This window comes from Borostomias antarcticus, assembly GCF_949987555.1.
Source record: "Borostomias antarcticus genome assembly, chromosome: 2".
In the NCBI taxonomy this organism is placed as follows: domain Eukaryota; kingdom Metazoa; phylum Chordata; class Actinopteri; order Stomiiformes; family Stomiidae; genus Borostomias; species Borostomias antarcticus.
The window spans coordinates 7,134,262-7,157,698 of record NC_140235.1 but is presented as its reverse complement, the minus strand read 5'-3'; the positions used below and the strand labels follow the sequence as shown (position 1 = coordinate 7,157,698).

The 23,437-nt window shown below is 43.6% G+C and overlaps 2 protein-coding genes across 2 annotated transcripts; one reads left to right on the top strand and one right to left on the bottom strand.

The window, feature by feature from the left end:
- Positions 1–901: 901 nt before the first annotated feature.
- Positions 902–16,857, bottom strand: usp37 (ubiquitin specific peptidase 37). The gene is made up of 24 exons (XM_084458082.1): positions 16,724–16,857; positions 15,576–15,795; positions 15,322–15,475; positions 15,073–15,161; positions 14,498–14,610; positions 12,968–13,045; positions 12,742–12,830; positions 12,560–12,653; positions 12,213–12,368; positions 11,806–11,937; positions 11,389–11,512; positions 10,390–10,610; positions 10,034–10,151; positions 9,851–9,930; positions 9,464–9,628; positions 8,761–8,814; positions 7,380–7,503; positions 6,262–6,481; positions 5,214–5,374; positions 4,796–4,856; positions 4,142–4,260; positions 3,661–3,730; positions 1,788–1,926; positions 902–1,153 (listed from the first exon to the last, which is right to left on the bottom strand). The coding sequence occupies exons 2-24, from the start codon at positions 15,747–15,749 to the stop codon at positions 1,069–1,071; spliced, it is 2,820 nt and encodes a 939-aa protein (XP_084314208.1). The 5' UTR covers positions 15,750–15,795; positions 16,724–16,857; the 3' UTR covers positions 902–1,068.
- Positions 16,858–17,164: 307 nt separating this feature from the next.
- Positions 17,165–23,039, top strand: LOC311325341 (CCR4-NOT transcription complex subunit 9-like). The gene is made up of 9 exons (XM_084458023.1): positions 17,165–17,518; positions 18,801–18,887; positions 19,225–19,404; positions 19,713–19,828; positions 19,988–20,097; positions 20,895–21,004; positions 21,357–21,455; positions 21,846–21,937; positions 22,487–23,039. Exons 2-9 carry the CDS (start codon positions 18,870–18,872, stop codon positions 22,653–22,655), a joined length of 894 nt encoding a protein of 297 aa, XP_084314149.1. The 5' UTR covers positions 17,165–17,518; positions 18,801–18,869; the 3' UTR covers positions 22,656–23,039.
- Positions 23,040–23,437: the final 398 nt, after the last annotated feature.

The window sequence follows — 23,437 nt, the reverse complement described above, 5'->3', positions numbered from 1 at the left end:
TTCTAACTGCAGAAAGTTAGTTGCACCTTCCTGAAACAGCCCCAATATCCTTACTCACTACACAGACTCAAACAAGCTAGCCTATCAGATTGTTAGCAAAGGGAAGTTTAAAAGTTCTGAATACTGGCCTTTAGATGGGAAAACACCTTCGCAAAAATAAATAGTAAAATCTGTTGGCCTTAATACAGGCAAAACCTATCCCTAGCTTTCACATTTGGAACAGATTTCTGCATCGTTTTCAAAGGTTTGAAGAATCTAAAAGTTGTTGTGCAACTTTCACAGTAAAGCTCTGTAGAAATAAAATCTATTGGTTCTTTCCTGGGAGGCACTAGAGAACGAACCCCTAGGAGTGTGAACATATAAAAGACAATTTACCGTATTCATATTAGCTTGTTTACTTTTATATTCAGATTTATAAAACATGAATAAAACAAACTCATAGTCCGTAAGTAAAGCATAGAAACTGTAAAACACCCCATTCAACCCTATAGAGCAGACTTGAAACACATAAGCAAAACTGGCAAATCTATGCCATAGAATAAATATTGCACCACTTGTCTGCTGCATATAGAAGCAAAAATAGACCCTCCTAGCCAAGTTAGATTGTACTCAAACACATAGAAGAATAGATCTCTATTAGATTATATGGGAAACAAAATTTCAGAAAACCATACAATCCAAGGAGCACCAGCATCTAACACTCTCTATAAAGTTCTGAGAATACATAACAGTATAGGAGAATCCCGAGGACTCTTACAAGGAGTTGTTAAACAAATCAAAGAAAAGGTTGAGCCCCAGAAGCCACGACTGAATTATATACAAACAACCCCCCCCCCCCCACCCCACAATGACTGTCTCTGGTGAAGTTTCAACATGTCCGTAACAGAAGATACTGGTTTTTTATTGTTCTAGAAAAGGGGAAGAGGGCCATTATGGACGGTGATCAGTAGTACGGGAGCGGACTTCTCTCTTTTACCCCCGACTCAAACAGAGTCATTCAGAGGAGTCGTTGAGCGCTCGGTCCATCAGGACCCAGGAGTGTTTGATGTGTCCAGCGTCCTGCGGTCTCTAGAGGGGCTGCAGGACGCTCCTCCCTGCTTCAGACAGGCTCCCCCCGGCCCTCTCCAGCTCAGACAGCTCCTCAAACACATCCCTGAGGGAAGGGATACAAGTTCACAATAGCTCAAACACGTGCTGCACCCCCATGCATGCACATGAATATGAAGTTAGTAAAGCTCACATGGGTCACACACACAGGACTATTAGCAATCAATACACACCAATGTGAAAGCCAGCTCTAGTGAGCTCCATACTATGACATGCCCCAAGCTTGGAACCATCCTACTCCCGTTTACTGAACCAAGGATCAAATACATTCCTTGAACCAAGGAAGATCTTTTGAAGACATCCCAGGTAGGGATGTTAAGTTAATCGACTATTGATTAATTGCCAATAAGAATTTACTTGAGTAAGATTTGTTTATTCGATTAATTGTTTGTTAATGGAACAGAACTTTTTTTGGGGAACGAACATTATCAATGGGAGTTTACGAGAAATGTAATCATGATTTAAGGTCTGACTGCACATGAGGGCACCACACCATGTAGTGAAGGCTAATTGGGATGGCAAGAAATTTAAACGACACAGCGGAAGACAAAAATGAAGCGAGCAAAGCGCAGTCCAGCACGGGACATTCTTATCAATTAATCAACTATTGTTTGTTAAGGTTAACAGTTATCTATTAATTAAATTCCTTAATTTGCAACCCTAATCCCAGGTGAACTCACTTGTGCATGTAGAAGAAGATGTAGCCGCTGCGATCCCTGTCCCTCTGCACAGTGGACTCCAGAGTGCGGGACACGTCCAGGTCGTTGTAGGTCAACCATGACTGCTTCCTCATGTCGTACACGTCGCTTATGTAATGACCTGAGGAGAAGGGATGGAGGAAGATGACGGGATACATTTATTGGATTCCATTTATTATACAGATTTGCCTGTTCAAACCAGAGATTTGACGATTCGTTCCTCCTTTTTTTTTCCTTTATAAAATTAGGTGAGACCGCGGGAGTCGGGACAGCTGTCAAACTTTAAACTCAAACTCGCAGGCAGCACAATAAAAGACGCCTATTTTTATTGCTAAACATGAATCATCTAGCCCACATTGTCCATGTACTTCAGATGCCCCCATGTTTTATGCAGTGTTTCCTATAGCCTGCTGTTGGGCAATTTGACAATAGTCTCCTCAACTGCACATTTCAAAGCGTGCGCGAATATGCTCATGCGTTGGGTAGCAGTAAACAAGGAAATGTTTTGGCTGTCACTAAAGCATTTTCGCGGACGTTAGAGCTTAATCTATGGGGAAAGAAATCCAGCAGATAGTTAATACATGACTGATTTAGGAAAGCAGTTTTCTGTTGTGATATTCCGTTTGGGAAATGCGCTAGATTGCTGGAACATAGTAGGCTAGACTACAGCAGAGCAGAGGGGGTGCCTGCCTTCTTCCCTCCACTGTATCAGTGTAAGTCTCCTTTTACTGCACACATGGTAAATGGACTGTATTTATATAGCACTTTTATCCAAAGCGCTTTACCATGGCGTCTCATTCACCCATTCACACACACCGATGGCGGCAGCTGCCATGCAAGGTGCTAGCCTGCTCATTGGGAGCAATTTGGGGTTCAGTGTTTTGCAAAAGGACAGTTTGACATATGGACAGGAGGATGTGGGATGCGAACTGCTGACCCTACGATCATCGGACGACCCGCTCTACCACCGAGCCACAGCCCCCCCGCCCTGAGCCACAACAAATGGCTAATAGCGGTAATAACCTCGGTCGAAAACGAATGATTGGTCTGTCCCATATAAATCACAAGGCAGATGAGTGATCTTAGCCCACCAGCGCATCTTGACACTAGAGGGGGAAAAAAGACTGCTCTCAGTCGACTGATGATTCAACTCGTCGACTTTCAGGGGGCAGCCCTACTGCAATCGTTAGATCGAGAGCTTTATGCAAGTCAAAACCGATTGTCCCTCCCCCCCCACCATTGACGATGGAGCCCAAATCGGCGGAGTTCCCCTGCTTATTTTTACCCTGGAGAATTGAGCATTCCTGAGCGAGACGGGGGGTAAAAAAATGACTGGAGGTGAATGGGCAGCCATGTTTGCATCCAACATCTCTGATTCAGCTCCAACGCCGACATGGTCTTCACACCAAATTGAGGTGGCCGCCAGTTAACGAACTTATAGGGATGTAACGATAACCGGTATAATGATAAACCGTGATTAAATTTGATTACATTTATCGTGCTAAAATTATCATCATTAAAACCGTGTTTGATTGCCCCGCTTTTGAAAAACTCAATGTAAATACTGTCCAGCATCAGCCAAACCTAGCTACAGTCTCAAAGACACATTATTTTAGTGTTTATGCCCCAAAAAAAAGTGCAGTGCTGCTAATTTTATTTGTGGTTTTTAATATAAAACTCGGTGAAATTATTTCAGCATGTGTATCGGTAGTTTTAGAAAAATTTCTGCAGATTTTACAATACCGCTATAATACTGATAACCGTGATAATTTTGGTCACTATAATCGTGATATAAAAGTTTCACACCGTTAGATCTCTACGAACCTACACTGTGTATATTCCGTGTTATGCTTACCGGAAGACGAGCTGCTCCCAATATGACTGACCACACTGATGAGTCGAAAAGAATTGGCCAGGTCTCCACTCTGTAGATGAGAACGGAGAGTTTCATAAACCCATGCTGGCTAGTTGGCTCCATTCAGTGACCGCAACCAGAAGCACCCATTCACAACGAAGCCCTTCTGTCAAATCAGTTCCATTGATTTTGTTTTCTTGGCAGTTGAATGTGAATGGACCGTCCCATAGATCAACAGGGTGTGCAGACATGTTTTCCAGCCAGGTACTCACACCTGCTTCAGTGTGTTTAATTTTAAATAAGTGAACCCATGAACAACTGAATCAGTTGGCCCTCTGTTGGTGCTGGACTGTAAAACAAAAAAACCTGCACACCTCGATCTCTCTGGGACCATAATTGATAACTGACAAGGACTAGTTTTTGGTGGTAACTGCTGTAGTAAATGCTCCAGGTTGCTGTGAGGAGAGTTGGGGCTCTATACCTCTGCGTTCCTCTTCAGGTTCTCTGCTTCAACCTCGCTGTACTCCATGTCCAGCATGTCCTCGTTCCCAGAATCCTCGTCAGAGCACAGCAGCTCCGGCAAAGAGTAGTTGTTGAACTCTGAGAGGTCAGGGAACAAGACAGGGATTTAATCACACTGGAAAGAAATACAATAATTGGTACAAAACCAACTCATCTTGCTATGAAAAGTGAGGGTAAAGCAAGTGAAGGGTTAAAGGTTCCGTATGCAGTTTGTGATTTCCTGTTACTTTTTAAATTTAATTAAGAGTTTGAAAAATGCAACGGACAAAATCTCCACACCTCCCTTTAGGCCTCCAACCAAAACGGGGGGAAACAAAAGACACTCGCTAGGCAGGTAGGTGGGTAGGTTGATGGGCAGGTAAGCCATCCAATCATTTCTTGTTGGCAACTCAACATGACTGGATACACTTATTACAGTCCTGCGACTCCCACAGATTACGGATTTCACGTCAGAGCACTTTATCGATTGCTGTTGGAATGTATTATAATGTATGCTGATTAAAGGTGCAGTACCAAACCGCGTACTGCACCTTTAATGACATCTGTGCTTCAGTGAAGGTGAACATCAGAAATGTGGGGTTTGATAGCAGCTAACTAGTACAGTATGTCGTACCTTGCAGGCTGAGCTCAGTGGCTCTCTTGAGGTCGTCATCCTCCCTCATCTCCTGGGCTTCCTGTGTAGCACAAGTAACACATATCAAGAAGAGATGGTATATCAAGACAAGATGGTATATTATCAAGTGATACTTATTGAAAATATGTAATAAGACCTTTTTGAACCAACAGAAACATGTAAATTTGCACTTTATAAAGTTTCTACACCAGGAATCCTCAATACCTGGACCTGATCCATTCAAGACCACCCCCCTTCCCTCCAAATCAGCATGATCTCCCTGAGTCACGGCTTCAGGATTCAAAATCCAGAATGAAATCTCTGGCCTCTGCCAGCTAGGAAATGTGTGCAATTCAAGTCGAGTACCCCTGGTACTAATGGCCCTACGATGCAAAACGCCAATGGAGGAGAGTCTTACGTGCTCCTGGAGGCTCTGGGCCAGGGCCTGCTGTAACTCCTGCTCCTCCCTCTCCTGATCCAGGCTGTACTGCTGAACCCAGTCCAGTTCTCCCTGAACTCCCTCGGGGGTCTGGTTCTCCTTGTTCTCGTCCATGGTCAGGTCCAGGGAGTCCAGCACGTCTAGAGGACATACGACTGGGCATCATCAACCTGAACCAGCTTTTTGTTGTTGTTGTCCCGATACGCCAAGCTGATACCAATGTCATAGCATCACACAGTGAATCATAACGTTACAGTGATTCGCTAAAGTGCAACTGAACAGAAGCGGATTTCATGCTTGTGTTTTCTCCCTCAAAACACTCTATGCAGGTCTCTGGTTAGGGCCGTCAACTTAAGACAGATTTTGCCTCCGTCTCCTCTCTTGTGCTGCCACACACGCTGCCACACACGCTGCCACACACGAAAGAAGCGAAAATGCTTCTTAAATTGACAGCCCTAACCCAGCATACTAGCTTGCTAGCATTGCTCAGCGTGTCACTGGTAAATAGACTATGCGACGCTGCCACCTAGGGGTTGAGAATGAATAGTATTCGATATTCGTTTGTTTCCACCAAAGAGTATTTGAAGCCTATAAAATGGTATTCAGGACAGCCCTACCCAATAGCGCCTTTACTACTACTCCTTTCCATCTTGTCCACTTTGTGTACCAGTCTATTCAGTGGTATTATGTGAGCATTGTAGAAAGACACTGCCCTAGTTTATATCCACTTGTAGACAAAATTCTATTAAACCATTAGAAATAACCCCCCAAAAAAAGAAGTTAAATACTGAAAAAACACTGACCTAAATCTTACCATACTGAACTCATGAACTTGCCATCAACCCTTTTCTATTTGTTAGTCACGATTTGTTAGTCAACTAAAATCTTCTGGAAGTAACAAATACAATCACTACTTTACTTGATTGGTGATAAATCAATTCAAACTAGAAGAATGTAACAAGCATACATGCTTTCCTAACGTGTTTTGTCTCCACATCCCCTCGCCCCTGTGTGGGGCTGTGTTTACCTGCGGATGGTTTGTTGTCTGCGTCCAGAAGCTCCGTGTGATAGGTCAGCTCCTGAGCGTCGGTGTCCCCGAAGCCGGTGTCCGGGCTGCTGGAACGCCCGTCGTCCGGGGGCGGCGGCGAGAGGCCGGCGTCATGGCGACTCATCTCCAGCACCGCGGCCAGCATCTCGTCATCGTTGATCCCGTTGAAGTCTGCTGGGTCGCTGACGCCCCGCTGAATCTATAAACGCATGATGTACACCGTGTTATTTACTGGACAGTTCGAGAAGTAGTTCAACATTAGGCTGCTTTTCCGGTCATCCAGACCACTGCGGATTAGGGTTGGGCTATAGGAGTCGGACGAAGGCATCGTCCCTTCACAATGACTGACAGCCATCATAGATGGATGAGGACATAGTGATGTGACAGACCATGTTTAGCCTATTTACATGTGGCACCGCATTGTAGAGTGAAGTCAGTGAGCGCAAAACCGGGCAGCAAAAATATAGATATTAGCAATGCTAGTGGAGGTTAATGGGGCCACTAGCATCCTCTCTGAAAATCACCATTTACATCAAAGCAAGTCCAAATCGATATGTAAAAAGGTTGCTCTTGTACATTCTTGCTAACAAATGTAAACATATGATCAAGGTTTGGATGGATCAGTAGATGTAGATTAGAAATGCAAGATAAATGTTAAAAATGTTGAACCACCAAAACATGGAGGCATGAGTAAAGTAACAAAGTGGCATGGCCCCATGTCACTACTAACACACTTTCAGAGAGTATTAATTGTACAAATATCCTTCAATGCTGGGTTGCATTGAAAAAAAAAAGAGATTTTTTTTTTTTTTAGTGCTTTTCTTCTGTCGTGTTATCAATGACCTAAATTCTTAAAGGAGTAGTAAAGGGAAAATGCATGTTTAGCCCCGTTTTAAGGTTACTTATGATCATATACAATGGTTCAGATCAGACTTTCTCAAAAGTGCTAGTTTTGTCAACGTTTTGATCTGAACCATTGTATATGATCATAAGTAACCTTAAAACAGGGCTAAACATGCATTTTCCCTTTACTACTCCTTTAACAAAGTCCTGAACATGTGTGTTTTCTTGTTCCATGTCTTTCTCTTGACACCCACCTCGTCTGCCCGGTCATCGTCCGGCTTGCGGCTGAACACCTTCCTGGTCAGCTCCTCCTCGCCGTCAGAGTCCACCAGGGTGCTGCTGGAGCTGCCCGCCTTCACACAGCCTCGCCTGGGGACACTGACACACAACACAATGAGTCACTGGGATACAGCCTGATGGACAAATGAATGAAATAAAATGTCCCACACTTCATATCTTAACCCTTTGATTATGACGGTCTTGCTGGCAAAAAAAAAACAAAAAAAACAAATTCCAACCTTAAAGGACAATGCTCGTTTTTGACAACCTGGACCTTATTTACGACATATTTTAAGAAGTTTGACTCACCGAGATCACTTTTGTGTAGTTCGGAGGCCTGTAGAAGAAATTTAAAATCCAGCGCGAGCCAGTATATCCATGTAATGGCGGTGATCGGGGCAACGAGAATGCAGTTTCTCAAAATCTATTTTCGGCCGCTAAACGGTTGTTTTCCTCAATCAGATTGGATGAATCGACAGTTGAGATTCCTCAAAGCGAGGCATTGTTGTGGTTTTCAAATACGGGGTCTTAAGCCTCTGTAATATGATCTTTACACGCCTTTCCCCACTTGCTCCAGCACGCATGCGCACAGGCCAGCGCGCAGACTGGCTATTCTCCGGCTACACTCGCGGCTCACATTCTCTGCGCTACGATCGGATTGTTGGTGCCTAGAATATTGTGTGCGATATGGCTGAATATTTGTCAGATTTAGAGGATCTAGAAAATGAATTAGAATATGACGGACGTCCATATCGTTTTGAGCCGCGAGTGTAGCCGGAGAATAGCCAGTCTGCGCGCTGGCCTGTGGGGAAAGGCGTGTAAAGATCATATTACAGAGGCTAAAGACCCCATATTTGAAAACCACAACAATGCCTCGCTTTGAGGAATCTCAACTGTCGATTCATCCAATCTGATTGATGAAAACAACCGTTTTGCGGTCGAAAATAGATTTTGAGAAACTGCATTCTCGTTGCCCCGATCACCGCCATTACATGGATATACTGGCTCGCGCTGGATTTTAAATTTCTTCTACAGGCCTCCGAACTACACAAAAGTGATCTCGGTAAGTCAAACTTCTTATAATATGTCGTAAATAAGGTCCAGGTTGTCAAAAACGAGCAGTCCTTTGGCGCTTTCCAGTAATATAGGGAAAATCCAATTAATATTGGTAATGTTGGCACTGTACTTGCTGTACTGAAAGGGTTAATGCCGTGCTCAGACATTATAGGGTTAACGCTGTGCTCAGACATTATAGGGTTAACGCTGTGCTCAGACATTATAGGGTTAACGCTGTGCTCAGATATTATAGGGTTAATACGGTGCTCTGAAATTATAGGGTTAATCATTATAGGGTACCTGAGAAGGGAGGACGAGGAATTCACTAACTGGGAGGCCTTCAGTGTTCGTGACCTAAGAGACAAAATTAGGTTAGATCAAACATCTGTGAACATTAAAAATTGAACATATCATTCAATATTTATTTACAATTCATGCCACGGAACACTACACGACTTGCAAAACACCAGAGAGGTTGACAAGTTTACAACCAACTCCACTTGATTTTTCGGATATTCAACTTCCCGCCAATCAGTGCAATATCTCTTGCAAGAAAGTGTAGTTTCATAGATATATGCACTACAAAGCCACTCCAATATTGTTCCGCTAAAATCTATCAGAACATTCCAGACAGCCTTAAGACTTGATCAAAGGGCTTAGAAATGAACACACATCCTCCCCTCTCACATTCCAAGATCATCAGCTTTGAGTCCAGACCAAGCTATTTTTTGAACTCATTGTTCTGAACCAGGTAAAGCACACCACAGGCGTCTTTTGCCACATTGAGATTTATTTATTTTTTTACATTTATTTTTAGAAAGTTAACTTAAATTCAGTGCATGGTTAGAATTGGCTTAATCACTATAAACCCATACAGTAAAGGAAATTTATTTGATATTGGTATGAACCCTTGTTATGCGTAATGGTACCAAGTGCACGTTGGGCTGATGATAGTCATGTAAACGTCTGCGCTGCCCCCTGCGTTTGTTGGCGAGGGTCTTACATGGCGGTGTGGGCGCTCCAGCCCAAGGTCAGGGGGGGCCGCGTGAATTCGGCGCAGTGCGCCTGCAGGGTGAGGTACCGGGGGATCAGCACCTGCTGGCCCAGCTTGCTGTTCAGAGACAGCTGGGCGTTGAAGCTGTAGCGCTTCAGATGGAGGATCAGCACTCTGGATGGGTAGTGAACAAGGACATAGGAGGCGTGTCACCTTCTCATCACATTAGCCAAGTGTGTGTTAGATAAAGATGGGACTCCGTCATCGGGAGTCATTGAGAAGTCTTTGGGAGTCTGCCGAAAGAAAAGAGGATGCCATCTGGGGCACAAAGATGAGTTTTAACCCTTAAAATGCCTTTTGAGGGCGGAGCCTCCGTGATAAAACAGTGTTGTATACCTCGGCAGGCGGCTGAATTTGTGGGTCACTGTCGCAGCTTTCCCACTGCACTTCTCACACGAGTACTCAATTTCCTCCACCTGGAAAAATACATGGGAATAATTCAATTAAATCACTTCATTGCTAGGTGTGATATGATTGGTGGATTTGACCTCGCATGGTGGTCTGTGGGGGGGCACTGACCCTAAAAAATAAGTCCAGAGAATCCTGGATGGATCTCAGAGGAAGAGTCTTTTTCCGGCGTGGGAGGTCGATAGACAGGTCGTTGAACTGCTCTCGCTTGGTGACCACTTCTCCACAACTGCAGACAAGAGGCACAGCATTAGTATGTGTTTACAAGTAATTAAGACTAGGCCTTTCTCTGAGGATTCACACACGCACGCACACACATTCCAAGAGTTACTTCCCAGAGCTGTTCTATAGATCCCAACAACATAATGCCAAAAATATATATACACAAAGTGAACAGTTTAGTAAATACACTACTACTTTGAATTTCAAATGTATAGTTTACAGTTGCGACATCGGTCAGCGCTCACCCTTTGCAGGTGATGGTGTGCTGCACCTCAAACTCCATGTTGACTACCACGGGGCACGTGTAGATGCGGGAGGTGTCGGCCTCCTCTCCGGGCCGCGCCGCTGCCTGCTGAGGCTCCTCCCACACTGCGGCCGCCGCCGGCTCGCTCTTACAGCTCTTGTTGATCTTCTCCACGTCCTCCTTCAGCTGGTCGAGACACTGGCTCAGGAACTCGTGGGCGTCCTAGAGAGAGGAGGGAGGGGGGGATCACGTGAGACGCTGGGATCTGGAAGTCAATGAGTCCACTCAAAGAACCAGAAACGGGGAGCTCAATTCTGCTGAGCCTTCAGGGCCTGTTTTCACAAAGCTTCTTTAGGAGTAGGTGTGCTGATCTAGGAGCAAAACTGGTGCCAGCTCAGCACTCAGGCCTTCATGTCAAATGTTTCGGGGACTGTGTGGGACCGTGGCATGGGTAATGGCAAAGGTCTTCCCATGTCTACTATGGGAGAGATGATTGGGGGTCCCACTGATATTTTATGGGTCAGGTCCTCCAGTAGCCTACCACAGGTGTGACACTATGGGTCCCACTTTACTAAAAGCCTGACATGAACTGTTAACACCTTGGTCAACCAAAGCTAAAAGGGCCTGGGGACCTAGACATTATAAATCATGCCTTTAGACGCATGCCCTATCATGACCTACATATATAACGATGCAGAAATCTTTGCATATTATCTTGTCTGTTCGGTCAAGGAATTCGGTCACCCTGGTCCCAGGGTCGTAAATACAGATAGGGAACGTGTTGATGACCCTGCCTTGGACTGCTACGCTATGTAAGATCTTATACTCTGTTTTGAGAGACTGTGCTGACTCTTGACCGAGAAACTCTCTGTGTGCGTCAGGGTGGCTGCCAGTTCCATTGACCCCCCCCCCCCCCCCCCCCCCCCAACAGGATGGCAGCCCCCCGCAGAATGGGAGGGGCAGAGTGGGGGGGGGGGGGGGGGGTGGAGCAGAGTCTTACGTTCTGCATGTATCCAGAGAAGCGCTCTGCTGTGGAGGAGATGGCGCTCTTCACCCTCCTCAGCAGTTCCTTCTTCGTCTCAGGACAGGCAACGTCCTTTTTGGCCAGCAGGAAGGCAAAGCGCCTGCAAACACATTGAAGAGGGGAGGGGGTGAAAGTTTATATTGTCCATTGATATACACATACACACACACTCCTCAAAAAAGGTTCAGAAACGTTATTTCGGTTGATTATTTCTCCCCTTTAATAATAGTTATTGTATTTGATATCATTGTAAAGCCTGATTAGTCACCTTTACAACAAGGTACAACTTGTAAGGATCATGCATTCATGGAATGAGCAACACAGCTACACGTGTGGGTAGCACCCCACAAACATGTGCCAAAATCCCCTGGAGAGGGTGACTGATGCAGTTACCTGAGCAGTGCGTTCATTGGGACTTTCTTCCATGGGATCCCCTGCTTCAGCAGGTCGTTGGAGAAGGATGGCAGGCTAAAGAGAGACTGCAGAATGGCGTTCATGTAGCACGTGTTTCCCAGGTTAGAGAATCTGCAGCAAGGGAGAACAAATGTTATTTTAAACTATGAGCAGAATTGCACAAAGGAAAAGGTATACTGAATACATTGTTTATAATAGCAATTGTTATTAGTAAACATTATTAAATATCATATCCATCATCGTAGTCGATATACAAGGTTTTTATGGGGGTTAAGTGCAAACCACATTTAAAAACAATCTAGACTGTTATGACTGTCCCAAGCTACTAATAAGTAGTCAACTATGATGGTTAGAATTCAAAGTGTCCCTGTGTGAGATCTCCCTACCCTTGCAAAGGCGGCTGGGCTTGGGCCAGAGTGGACGGTCTGGGCCTGTTCCAGCCCCCATAATCCCCAGAAGGACGCACTTTCTTAACGGGGGTTGTGTGATTGGGCAACATGAGACTTCTTTTAGCAGAGGGGGTCTGGGTTGAACTGGTGGGCCTGTGGAGTGGATGGAAAAAAAGAAAGCCACATAATAAATGTGAGAATTAAACATCAAGCACCTGAGAGTTCTCCCCTTTTTTATACTATTGATCTACGTTCTTGACCTCCAGGACCTTATTAAAATCTACTTGAGTGCGCAGTAGATGCCTCCTCTACATAGGATCAAAAACCACTATAGATGCTCTTACCTGTCCAGAAACGAGTGGTTCTGGCTATAGTCTTTGGTCACCGATCTGCTACCATAAAATGAAGTTGCTTGTAGAGGTGCCGGAGTTAAGGAAACTGATGGAAAAAAATAAAAAAAAATAATCAAAAGACGACTAGTCTAACATCTTGCTGGATACATGTGCCAGTTGAACAGCACCCCTACCTGGGCTTCGATTCTCCTCTGCCTGTTTCAGCTTGTCTTTACAGCTCTGCAGAAATTTCCGGGAGGGGTCTGAGGTTGCTTTATTGTTGCTGAGGTAAGAATGTTAAGATGATATTTGTCACAGATCAATTCTACAAAGGCTGCTGCATTGACAACAAGAAATTGACTTGCCATCAGTCTGTACTCACACATAGGTGTGTGTGTGGGGGGGGGGGGGGTCTCCTACCTGGATGAGTCATTTTCCTTGGGGTAGTCTTCAACCAGGTCACTGTCCGAGTTGAGGAGTCTCTTCCTCTTCTCACTCCTGACGGGGTTCAAGCAAGAGTGAGGGAAAGGTGTGGGTGTGGGTATCGTACTTTACAGGATACACATAGGAAGGAAAAATGTAAGGGGATGTTGGTTTGGGGAATTGGTTCTTTGCATTGATTCTTGGTTAAGGACGATTGGTTAAGGAAGGGTATAGGGCTCACCATCTATCAAAATGATGAGGTGAGGACAGTGAGATCCTCATTTAAAAACTAATTTATCAATCGAACATAGAAACCAGCACAGATCCGAGCTCAGAAATGATTGTACCACAGAGTTCACATGTGATTCATGAAACCTTGCCATCTCGCCAATCACAGCATATGAATGATCGGACATTGATAATGTGGCGCGGCTGAAAACACTTGTCACTTAAATATCCCCAACACATCGTCCTACATACTCTGACCTGGCCCCTACAGTTTGACATGGAGATGCGAACACAGCCAAGAGGAACTTCTCAGACCTCTAGTCCAACAGCCACTCGCCACTCTCCCTGAAAACATCCCCGCTGTCCTGGAAAACCCTTGCGTCTTACATGCGTGTGTTTCATCCTGAATGAAGGACAGCGTGCAAGCTGGGCAGAGATTTGTTTAATTGTGTAGCAGCCTATATAAAAACCATTGCACATGAATAGCTGTCAATTTGAGGATTTATTCTGACAATAAATCTCAAATTAGAGCCTAGACCTGTTTGAATTTCATCCCATAACAGCCTGTTTCATCAGTATACAGTAGGGCGGGCACGTGGAGGTCTTCTAAAGAGCCTGATCTGGCATTACTCTACCAAGATTTGATGACTGTCAAAGCTCATATTTAAATAAGTCACTGAATAACACATTGCAAATCCGTTAGCCTACACATTGCTTTTCATTTCGTCGATTTTGATTGCTTGTAATTATATCACCAGTAGCCATAGCCTGACAAGTAGACTGGCTCCAAATGAAAGCAAACTTAATCTTACACCAAAAAATTTTTACCTGTTAATTGCAAACAATGGGAAAATACTTTCACATTTTTATTTTAGGGATATATGACACAGTCAAGCCCTTAATAATAGAATATTTTGCCATAAGATACATATTTTTAAGTGCTGAATATGTGGCTGCATACATGTTTAGATGCCAGTCAGTCTTGTGACAATTCTCTTGTGTAAACAAACTGAGCTGAGACTTCACCTGAGATTTGAGCGTAGTCTCCGCCCCCCTCCAATGGCGAGCTTTGCATGGAAATGACCATACACACAGTTTTCTGTCGTATGTTCATTTCGTCAAGGAGTGCCATTGGTTAGAGTTAGCAGGGTGCGGTGTGGTGTAGTGGAGCAATGGTGAACTGGGAGGCCCACGGCAGGCAGAAGTGGACGTTACTCTGCTGGGGGTGTTAGCTGGACCAAAGACTGGTGTTGGGGATGGGTTGTGGGCTGAGGAAGGGTGAGCGGAGGACGTCCATACCTGCTGTCAGAGAGTCCACCACGGGCAGGGGTGGAGGTGACTCTGCTGGGGCTTCCCAGGGGTTTGCGTGGTGTGGTCTCCTCTCTATCCACACTCTGCCGTCTCAAAGTGCCCTGACAACAAGTCAAGTCAAGTTTATTTGATAGAGTACATTTCATGACAAGCACAGACTCAATGTGCCTAACCCTTTTAATACGACCACGTCACCGGCAACATTTAAAAAAATATCTAACAAATATTTAATAATATAAAAAAAATATCTAACAAATATAAAACATTCTTCACTCCAACACTTGCTGAAAGTGTATAAGTATAAGGAAAATCCAATTAATATTCTAAATGTATTTTCAGGGTTAAAAGGGTTAAATAATAAAAAGACATTATACACAATAGAACATTAAAATAAGAATGTATTACAAATATATAATCATGTAAGATAACATAAAACGTGATAAAATAATTACAGTACAGAAAGAAGAAGAAATCCAGAGTTTGTGCGTGAGCTTGTTGTAAGGGCACATATTACTGATGGAGGTGATTGTAATGGTTAACATATCATTCATGCAATTCCATACCTGTCGTTCTCCAGAGGGGCTGGACTCGTTCTTTACTGAGCGATTCCCGAGAATACTAAAACTGGCACTTCCCTGGGATGTCTTTAGAACTACGAGAAAAGAACAACATTGAAAGTGAACCAGCGAGTGAGTGTATTTCATTGTTAGTATGGGAGGGTCCTACTAAAATCAAGCTCCTAACCCTAGTAGTGAAAGTGCTACATAAAGACAGTCCATTCTCAACAAGATATCATCTACATGTGTCCTTACCAGTTGATTTGCCCTGCTTCATCTTCTCAAGGTACTCCTTCATTTTCTGACCCAAGGTTGGGGTGATGTTGTCAAGCGTAACAATACTGCAATCCTTCAAAGTCACCATTAGTCGGTTTTGATTAAACGCCACATTCTTTATGTTACCGTTGAGCTGAGGGCAAGGACACAATATAGACACACAAATTAGAAAGCTCTCTTCAAAATGTAGTGATATGTGAAGTGCCGAAGATAGAAAAGCTACTGTACAATACCTGGAAATTTCTTGTTGGACCACCACTATTGAATCTGATACAGAGGTTGACTTTGTTGTCCTTCTCGAGGATCTCAAAAGTGCCTTCTTTCCACCTGGTGGTCCCCAGGTCTAAGCTGTTGAAGCGGATTTTAACCGCACCACTGCTGGAGAGCTTGGGCACTGCGGCCGCCATGTGGGACAGGATCTAACCTCCTTGGTCAGAATAGAGCTCTCTGTGCCTGTGGTTGGAAATAAAGACTCAATAGCCAACCTAACCTTGAAAATTACACAAATGTATATAGCATGACTAAAAGAGATACACGATTGTTGGAAGTGGCAAAGGAAGTCACCACTGACGGTAACATGGTGACTTTTCCTCAAGCAAAGCAGCACAAATACAAAGTGAAGTCAACCTAAACATGAATGAAGAACAAGTGCAATCCTCATCAATGCATAATGTAACTTGCATGCAGTTACTTGCTACGTGGGTATACACTACCTACGCAAACTAACCAAACGGAAATGGCTAGCTCTATACTACAGTAACTTCATAAGATAAGTGCAGGGATATAAATTAGATAGTCCGGCAGGCTAACGTTCTAGCTTGCTAAAGTTGTCATGTGACTACCTTAAGTTAATGTTAGTCTAGAACAGGGGCTAGATAGGTGTTTCCTAGCGTACGTGACAAGGGGGTGTGCTGTCCACAGACCGCTAGATAGCGTTGATCCTGGCTTGGCTGTCTTCAAGGCCAACCATCAACCCACGCGGGTGGCGGTAGCTACACGACTAGCTACTGCCTGCCACCGTGCAGGTTCACAAGCTAGGACGTTAGCGATAGCTAGCTAAACCGTAGGCAAATGATTGTATTGACACTAGCAACGAGACGAGTAGATATGTAGCTAGGTAACACCACCCTACTACTTAAGATACCCATGTTAGCTAGCTTGCCGCTAGTGAAGATACGGATTGTATCTGCAGCGCGTTCGCAGCTAGCTAATGTTGTTAGCCTAGTTAGCTTCCATTCCTAGCGCGCAGGCCTAAACACTCAGCAATGACACTTAGCTAGCTAACGTTAGCCACCTAAAATCAGCTAGCTAACATTTGCTTGGTTGTCATTTGGTGGTGAAAACATAGCGTAGACTGAATTGCAACACAATGCCTGCTTACCTCTCAGTGAGCAATGTTCTTCTCAAAATGTTTAAATTATTCTACCCTTAACAAAAATCCTTAGAGAGAAGTAAGTTGGTTTTGCCGGCATTTCAGTATATATGCTGTTTACAGGTTCACACGACGCCTCGCTGTGGTCTTCAATGATGGCGGGAACGTGAAAATTCACAGCGGAAATTATATTCGGGATGATACTTTTTCTCGCGACAACTCAGCAGAGCGACTGTGAAAATAAATTATACTTGCACTTCAATACCGAACCATTTAACCATACCATTTAAACTAACGACATGGATTTTTTTCGGAGTAGTAAAACCAATTTCAAGGCTTGCGGTTATGTCTTACTTCTTAATAATATTATTATGCCCGATACGAGCGCACCCACCGGGTACGGGGTTTCCGGTTCCGGTCACACAAACATACACGAACGTTTCAAAATGGCTTTGGTTTCAGTTCACCGGGTTCATCTAATCGTCTTTGCCAGAAATAAGAAAGAATCCTATTTGGTTTTACGTAGTTAAGAAAGTCTGTGACCCTACTGTCCACCACAGCCAACTAACCAGAGTATCTAACCGCTACAAGTAAAGACCGTGATTGAATATTATACACATACGGGAGAACTACTAGCGAGCCTAGTTTTAGGTTAGGCTAGCACTAGCTAACGTTATTCCAATCTTAGTTCTCTCATTTGCTATGTAGGCTACCTCACGCTACTTGTCGCACCTATCATCAGAATATAATTAGCAAGCCTGGATAGCTTCAACTCCGTCGCAGTTCGCCGGTCGTATTTTCAAGGTAAGCAAATAGATTACAACATGAATTCCCTTTCTTTTAGCGGCAAAAAAAAACTTTTGTCACTGTCCCGAGCCCTCTGCTCAATTTGTTGACGTTGTCGGTCTGTCTGCTATAGCTAGAGTTAACGCATGTTAGCAAAATGTGCACAGTTGCACACATAATTTGGGAAATGTGCACACATAATTTGGGAAATTAGATAGATTTAAATGTAATTACACAATACAATGGATTGGGTATTATAATATTAAATCGCAGGAGAAATGTCCCAATGTCACCATCGATGAAGATGCACCCTTTGACGAGGTGACAAGCCTGTAAGAGTTCCTGAAGGGGAAAATGAATGGAAAACAAATGACAATACCTTGTGAAAGATGGAGTACAGTGGCTAATCATTTTAGTGACAATGAAATTCCACATATCAACCTGGCCAGATTTGCGTCCACTGTCATGTGCTTACCTGGGAGCAATGTACCAGTCGAGAGTCTACTCCTACATGAATGAAGGGGCGGGGAGGTAGAGCGCCCCGGTTTGATCCCAGATCCCGGCATTGTACCGAAGTGTCCTTGAGCAAGACCCCAAAATCGCTCACGTCCAGCATGGTGGTGCAGTACTTAATACTGTCACCTCACAATAAGAAGGTCTTTCTGTCTTTCGGGCCTTTCGGTGCAGAGTTTGCAAGGGTTTCCTCCCAAAGAACCCAATACGAAAAGCATGCAGAAGAGCACATGCTCTTCAGTCTGGTCCCTGACCAAGACCTGGACTGAGCAGTTGGACTTGGTCCCTGAGCGCAATGAACAATGACTGCCCTCTGCTGCTGGCTGCCCCTGGAGGAAGACGGCATTGGATGGGATAAATGCAGGAAACGCTTTCCACCGGCGACCCCTGATTGCATGTGTGTGTTGTGTGATGTATCGCCCTCACATGTGTAAATCTATCAATTGCCGTGTGGTGAATTAAAGACCCACATATTATTATGAATGATGTCACTAAGAAATTTGTTGCAACTGTCAACAACTCCCATGTCAAGAGTTAAAGGACAGGTTCGGAATTTAGCATTATAAGCCATGTTATAAGGTTACTTACAATCATATACAACGGCCAATATCAAAGTTTCGTCAAACGGTGCACTCTAGAGATATAGCCTGTAACCGCTAACCCACTCAATGGATCCATAGGTGCAATGGTAAAAATGTCCCCCATTTTTATTTCAGAAATAATAACATTGGGTATTGTATTAAAATATGTATTGCTGAACTATGCATGTCCCTGTTTTTCATTTCAGAAATCTGGTCACCTTTACAATAAAGGGTCTCAACCTGATCGGGGAGAGTACACCCAGGCGCTGCAGAGGATGCTGGCTACAGGAGCAGTATGTGACCAACTATCATTGACTAGCTAACGCTAGATAGCTCACCCTGAGACAGTGAATTGCATTTACTACAGGCAGCCAGGTTATTCTCAGTCTGTGGACATGCTGGAACCAGGAGAAAGCATCCCACAATGCAGGTGGTTTCTCACGGAACAGTTTCAGAACATTTTGTCAAGTAGGTGTCACAATTGGGGCTAACAAGTCTGTGCGTTTGTCTAATGCATCGCTTCAACTGTTTCATGGAGGTAAAGAGAAGTACTGATAAGTCCGGTCTTAGAGGCGGTTAGATCTTTGAGAGGTTAGATGGGCCAAGTTCAGTCTCCCCTTTGTTCCACAGGCAGTGACCACAGCCCTGGCACAGGTGGATAGGGAGAAGATTTACCAGTGGATCAATGAGCTGTCCAGCCCTGAGACCAGGGAGAATGCCCTCTTGGAGCTCAGCAAAAAACGGGAATCAGTGCCTGACCTCGCACCCATGCTCTGGCACTCTTGTGGAACGATTTCCGCCCTCTTACAGGTAACTATTACTTAATAATAGCTACATAGTTTTGCCCCAAGAAAATATTTCAGTATGGATGATACTGCACATTTTTCATTTTGTGTGCCAAAAGCAGCACACATTAAAAATGAAAAACAGCCTACAGTGTATTTTTCTGCCCAAAACCTTATTTAAAATATGTAAATGCTGGTATATTACAAATTGTTTTACTCAAATGAAAGTCTGTTCTAAATTGCCATCAGTCTATCGAGTTTTGACAAAAATCTCACTCCTAAACAGAAAAAAATATGGAATAGAAATACCTTTTTGTTTTCCTTTTTCTCCAGGAAATTGTAAACATATACCCCTCTATAAATCCACCAATACTAACAGCACACCAGTCAAACAGGGTATGCAATGCCCTGGCACTCTTACAGTGTGTCGCCTCACATCCAGAGACACGGTAATAGGCCCCAGCCACTTGAACGTTTTCATCATTTGATATTATAATGCAGCCATCATCAATAGCAGAATTCAGATCTGCCTTGACTTCTTCAACTCATTTGTCTTGACCCTCACCATGCCTGTGCTAATTGGTCATAATCATAGTCTTCTTTTCCAGGTCTGCGTTTTTGGCAGCGCATATTCCTCTTTTCCTTTATCCGTTCCTTCACACTGTGAGCAAAACACGGCCTTTTGAGTACCTGCGCCTCACAAGCCTTGGAGTTATAGGTAAAAACCTGTCTCCACCTGGCTTTTTCTACATAAGCCAAGACCAGACATATTGACACACACGGCTATGACCGAGTCCAAAATCCTAGCTCCCCTGGGTATTGGTATGGGAGGTACCTCCTCCTCCTCCTCCTCCTCCTCCTCCTCCTCCTCCTCCTCCTACTACTACTACTACTATGTGCACCTCCTGTATAGTGTGTGTAGGTCCACACTTTCTAGACCTACAGATGTAGAATTTAAATGAGTGCCATCACTAATGGTCACCTTTACAACATAGATGGATATTCTCAATATCCCTATTGGGAGGTGCCTTTCAATTTTCTTTCTGCATAAATAGTCTGTTGGGCTGATTGATTCAGTGTACTGAAGAAGAAGAAAATAGATGCCCTTTTGGAGTGAATTCTGAATGAGATAATAGAGATGTAATAATATTAATAAGATGTAATAGAGATGTAATAATATTAATAAGATGTAATAGAGATGTAATAATATTAATAAGATGTAATAGAGAGGTAATAATATTAATGAGATGTAATAGAGATGTAATAATATTAATAAGATGTAATAGAGATGTAATAATATTAATGAGATGTAATAGAAATGTAATGATATTAATAAGATGTAATAGAGATGCAATAATATTAATAAGATGTACAGTAATAGAGATGCAATAATACTAATAAGATGTACTGTAATAGAGATGTAATAATATTAATGAGATGTAATAGAGATGTAATGATATTAATAAGATGTATTAGAGATAATAATATTTACCGGGGCGTTTGTCTTCACTTCAGGTGCCCTCGTCAAAACGGATGAGCAGGAGGTGATCAACTTCCTCCTCACCACGGAGATCATCCCTCTGTGTCTGCGCATTATGGAGTCAGGAAGTGAACTCTCCAAAACAGTACACACCTCTGTTTCTTCACCTGGCTGCAGTCCTCTGAGAATACGACATTTCATCCAACTAATTGTTCTTTGCGCTATGGATGTCGAATGGATCTGAAGTAGTCTTGACCCTTGCCCCACTTGATATTTAACCTGATCATCTTTAAGCTGGCCGCCCTGATATTAGAATAGATGACCAGTCCTTATTTCTCTTCAATGACTTAGTGAAATGTTCCTCCCCTCTCTGGTCATCAGACCCCAGATCTGTGGCCAAGAGCCTTTCTCTTGTTCTATCTCAGAGATTTAGCATAGAAGAAGCAGTCGAATGTGTAACCTTCATCACTGACTCTTCTCTCGGTCTTCACTGACAGGTTGCTACTTTCATACTGCAGAAGATCCTACTTGATGACACAGGACTAGCTTACATTTGCCAGACATATGAACGTTTCTCTCATGTGGCAATGATTCTGGTAAGGATGCAATTCCGGGCATTTCTCTGAACAACAACGGTTTCTCTTTTTAATAAGAACAACACACTATTAAAAGTGATGTTTCTATATTCCTCCATAGACATTCAGGGAAAGTACTGTCCTACCATGGCAAAATGAAACATTGTGGCTTTTAAACTCCTTGTAGCTCCCCTCTTTCATAGAAATAATACACATCTATGATTTTGGTTTAGATTATCAGTTAGCAAAACTGTTAAGGGCTTGAATTTGTGGAATAGAATTAAAAGTGGTGATGTCATGGCTCAAGGGTATGAAACCAGGTGATGCATGATTGACACGGCCAAGGCCGTGGTTGAACTGTATCACACCAGAGGTACTGACTTTGTTTTCTACTACCCTCTTTGTTTTCAGGGGAAAATGGTGCTCCAGCTCTCTAAAGAACCCTCCGCACGTCTACTCAAACACGTTGTACGCTGTTACCTTCGGCTTTCTGATAATCCAAGGTAGGAAAGTGTGTGGCCTGCCTACAAATAAAGTATCTGAAGGTGCAATGTCTCACACTGTCCACTTGGAGGTGCATTATCACTGCTCACATATTCAAAGAACTGCAACAATTGTCTGTAGTTAGTCTAATAAAAGTGATTATTATCCTCTGCATTGACAGTCTGAATATTGGCCCAAAATGAAACGGATATGGACGCTACATCGAGGACAGTAGAGTAGCAGGAACAGCTCATGCTTATACAGTACAGGGGTGCAAGAAACATGGGGGTGCCTCCTATCATTTGGCTTTTCCCTATCATGTCTGTTAAGACCTGTTACTCTCAAGATTGGGGTCTAGGCCGGGGAGGAATGGGCTGTCAAAATATACAGGCCTTGTATTGTATATCCTGTCTATCTAGAACCCATCTAGAATCTGACTTCTGTGTTCAAATTCAACTCCCATCTGTTCTTTGACTCAATCACCTAAAATATTAGGCAAAAAGAGCTGAAATGGGATTGATGGGCTGAACTATTTTTTCCCCTTCTGGTGTATAACGTTTGACCCTCAGAGCACGAGAGGCGCTGCGCCAGTGCTTACCTGATCAGCTGAAGGATAGCACCTTTGCCCAGGTGCTGAAGGACGACACCACCACCAAGCGCTGGCTGGCACAGCTGGTGAAGAACCTCCAGGAGGGTCAGGTGACGGACACCATGGGCATCCCTCTGTCTGCCCAGTGATGCCCACACAACCACACAGGCACACCTATATGAGGACACACACAGGTCCAGGAGAGAAAGGTTCAGTAGGAGCCTCAAACTGTGCGGTCCATCTGTTTGTGTCTCAAGACATTTCACCCTGCGACTTAAAACGTGGCATACGTTTAGCATGAAGTTACTTGTTATATTCTAGCAAAGACACAAAATAGGATATTTGCTTTGGTGTCAAATATTGGCAAAAATCTCCAAGACAGTTGTAACCTTCCTACCCAGGATCCATTTATACACAGAGACTTTGTGTGACTTAAAATGTAATTATTTCCCCCACACATCGACTGTTTATGTTGCTTTCTTCTACTTGGTTTTTGGCTCCAGCCTCTAGGTATGAGATGTATGGTAACCTTCCCCAACGAAGTTTCACTAAATGTTTACATAAAAGTTTGTTCATGTTTTGAAGTTTCCCAATAAATGTTATGTTTGATACGTTTTGCTATTCATTTCCTTTAAAGGTTCCATTATCGAAACAACATGTTTTGTAATTTGGATATTGTGAAACAGAAACGATTTGCAACAGGAGATTAGTAGATTCAGTCTGATCCCCAGAGTGTATGCTGAAAGGTGTTCTTAGTTGCCTTGCAGCTTTCTAGTCAGGAAAGTGCCTTCTAAACCAATTACTATCTTCACCTAATCCATTTCTCTGAAATGCTCCTTTGAAATTTGAATCTGTTGACAACAGGACAAGTACATTATAATACATATTTTGTTGAAGTGAGAACCACCTTGACATCCATGTCTTTGTGTGG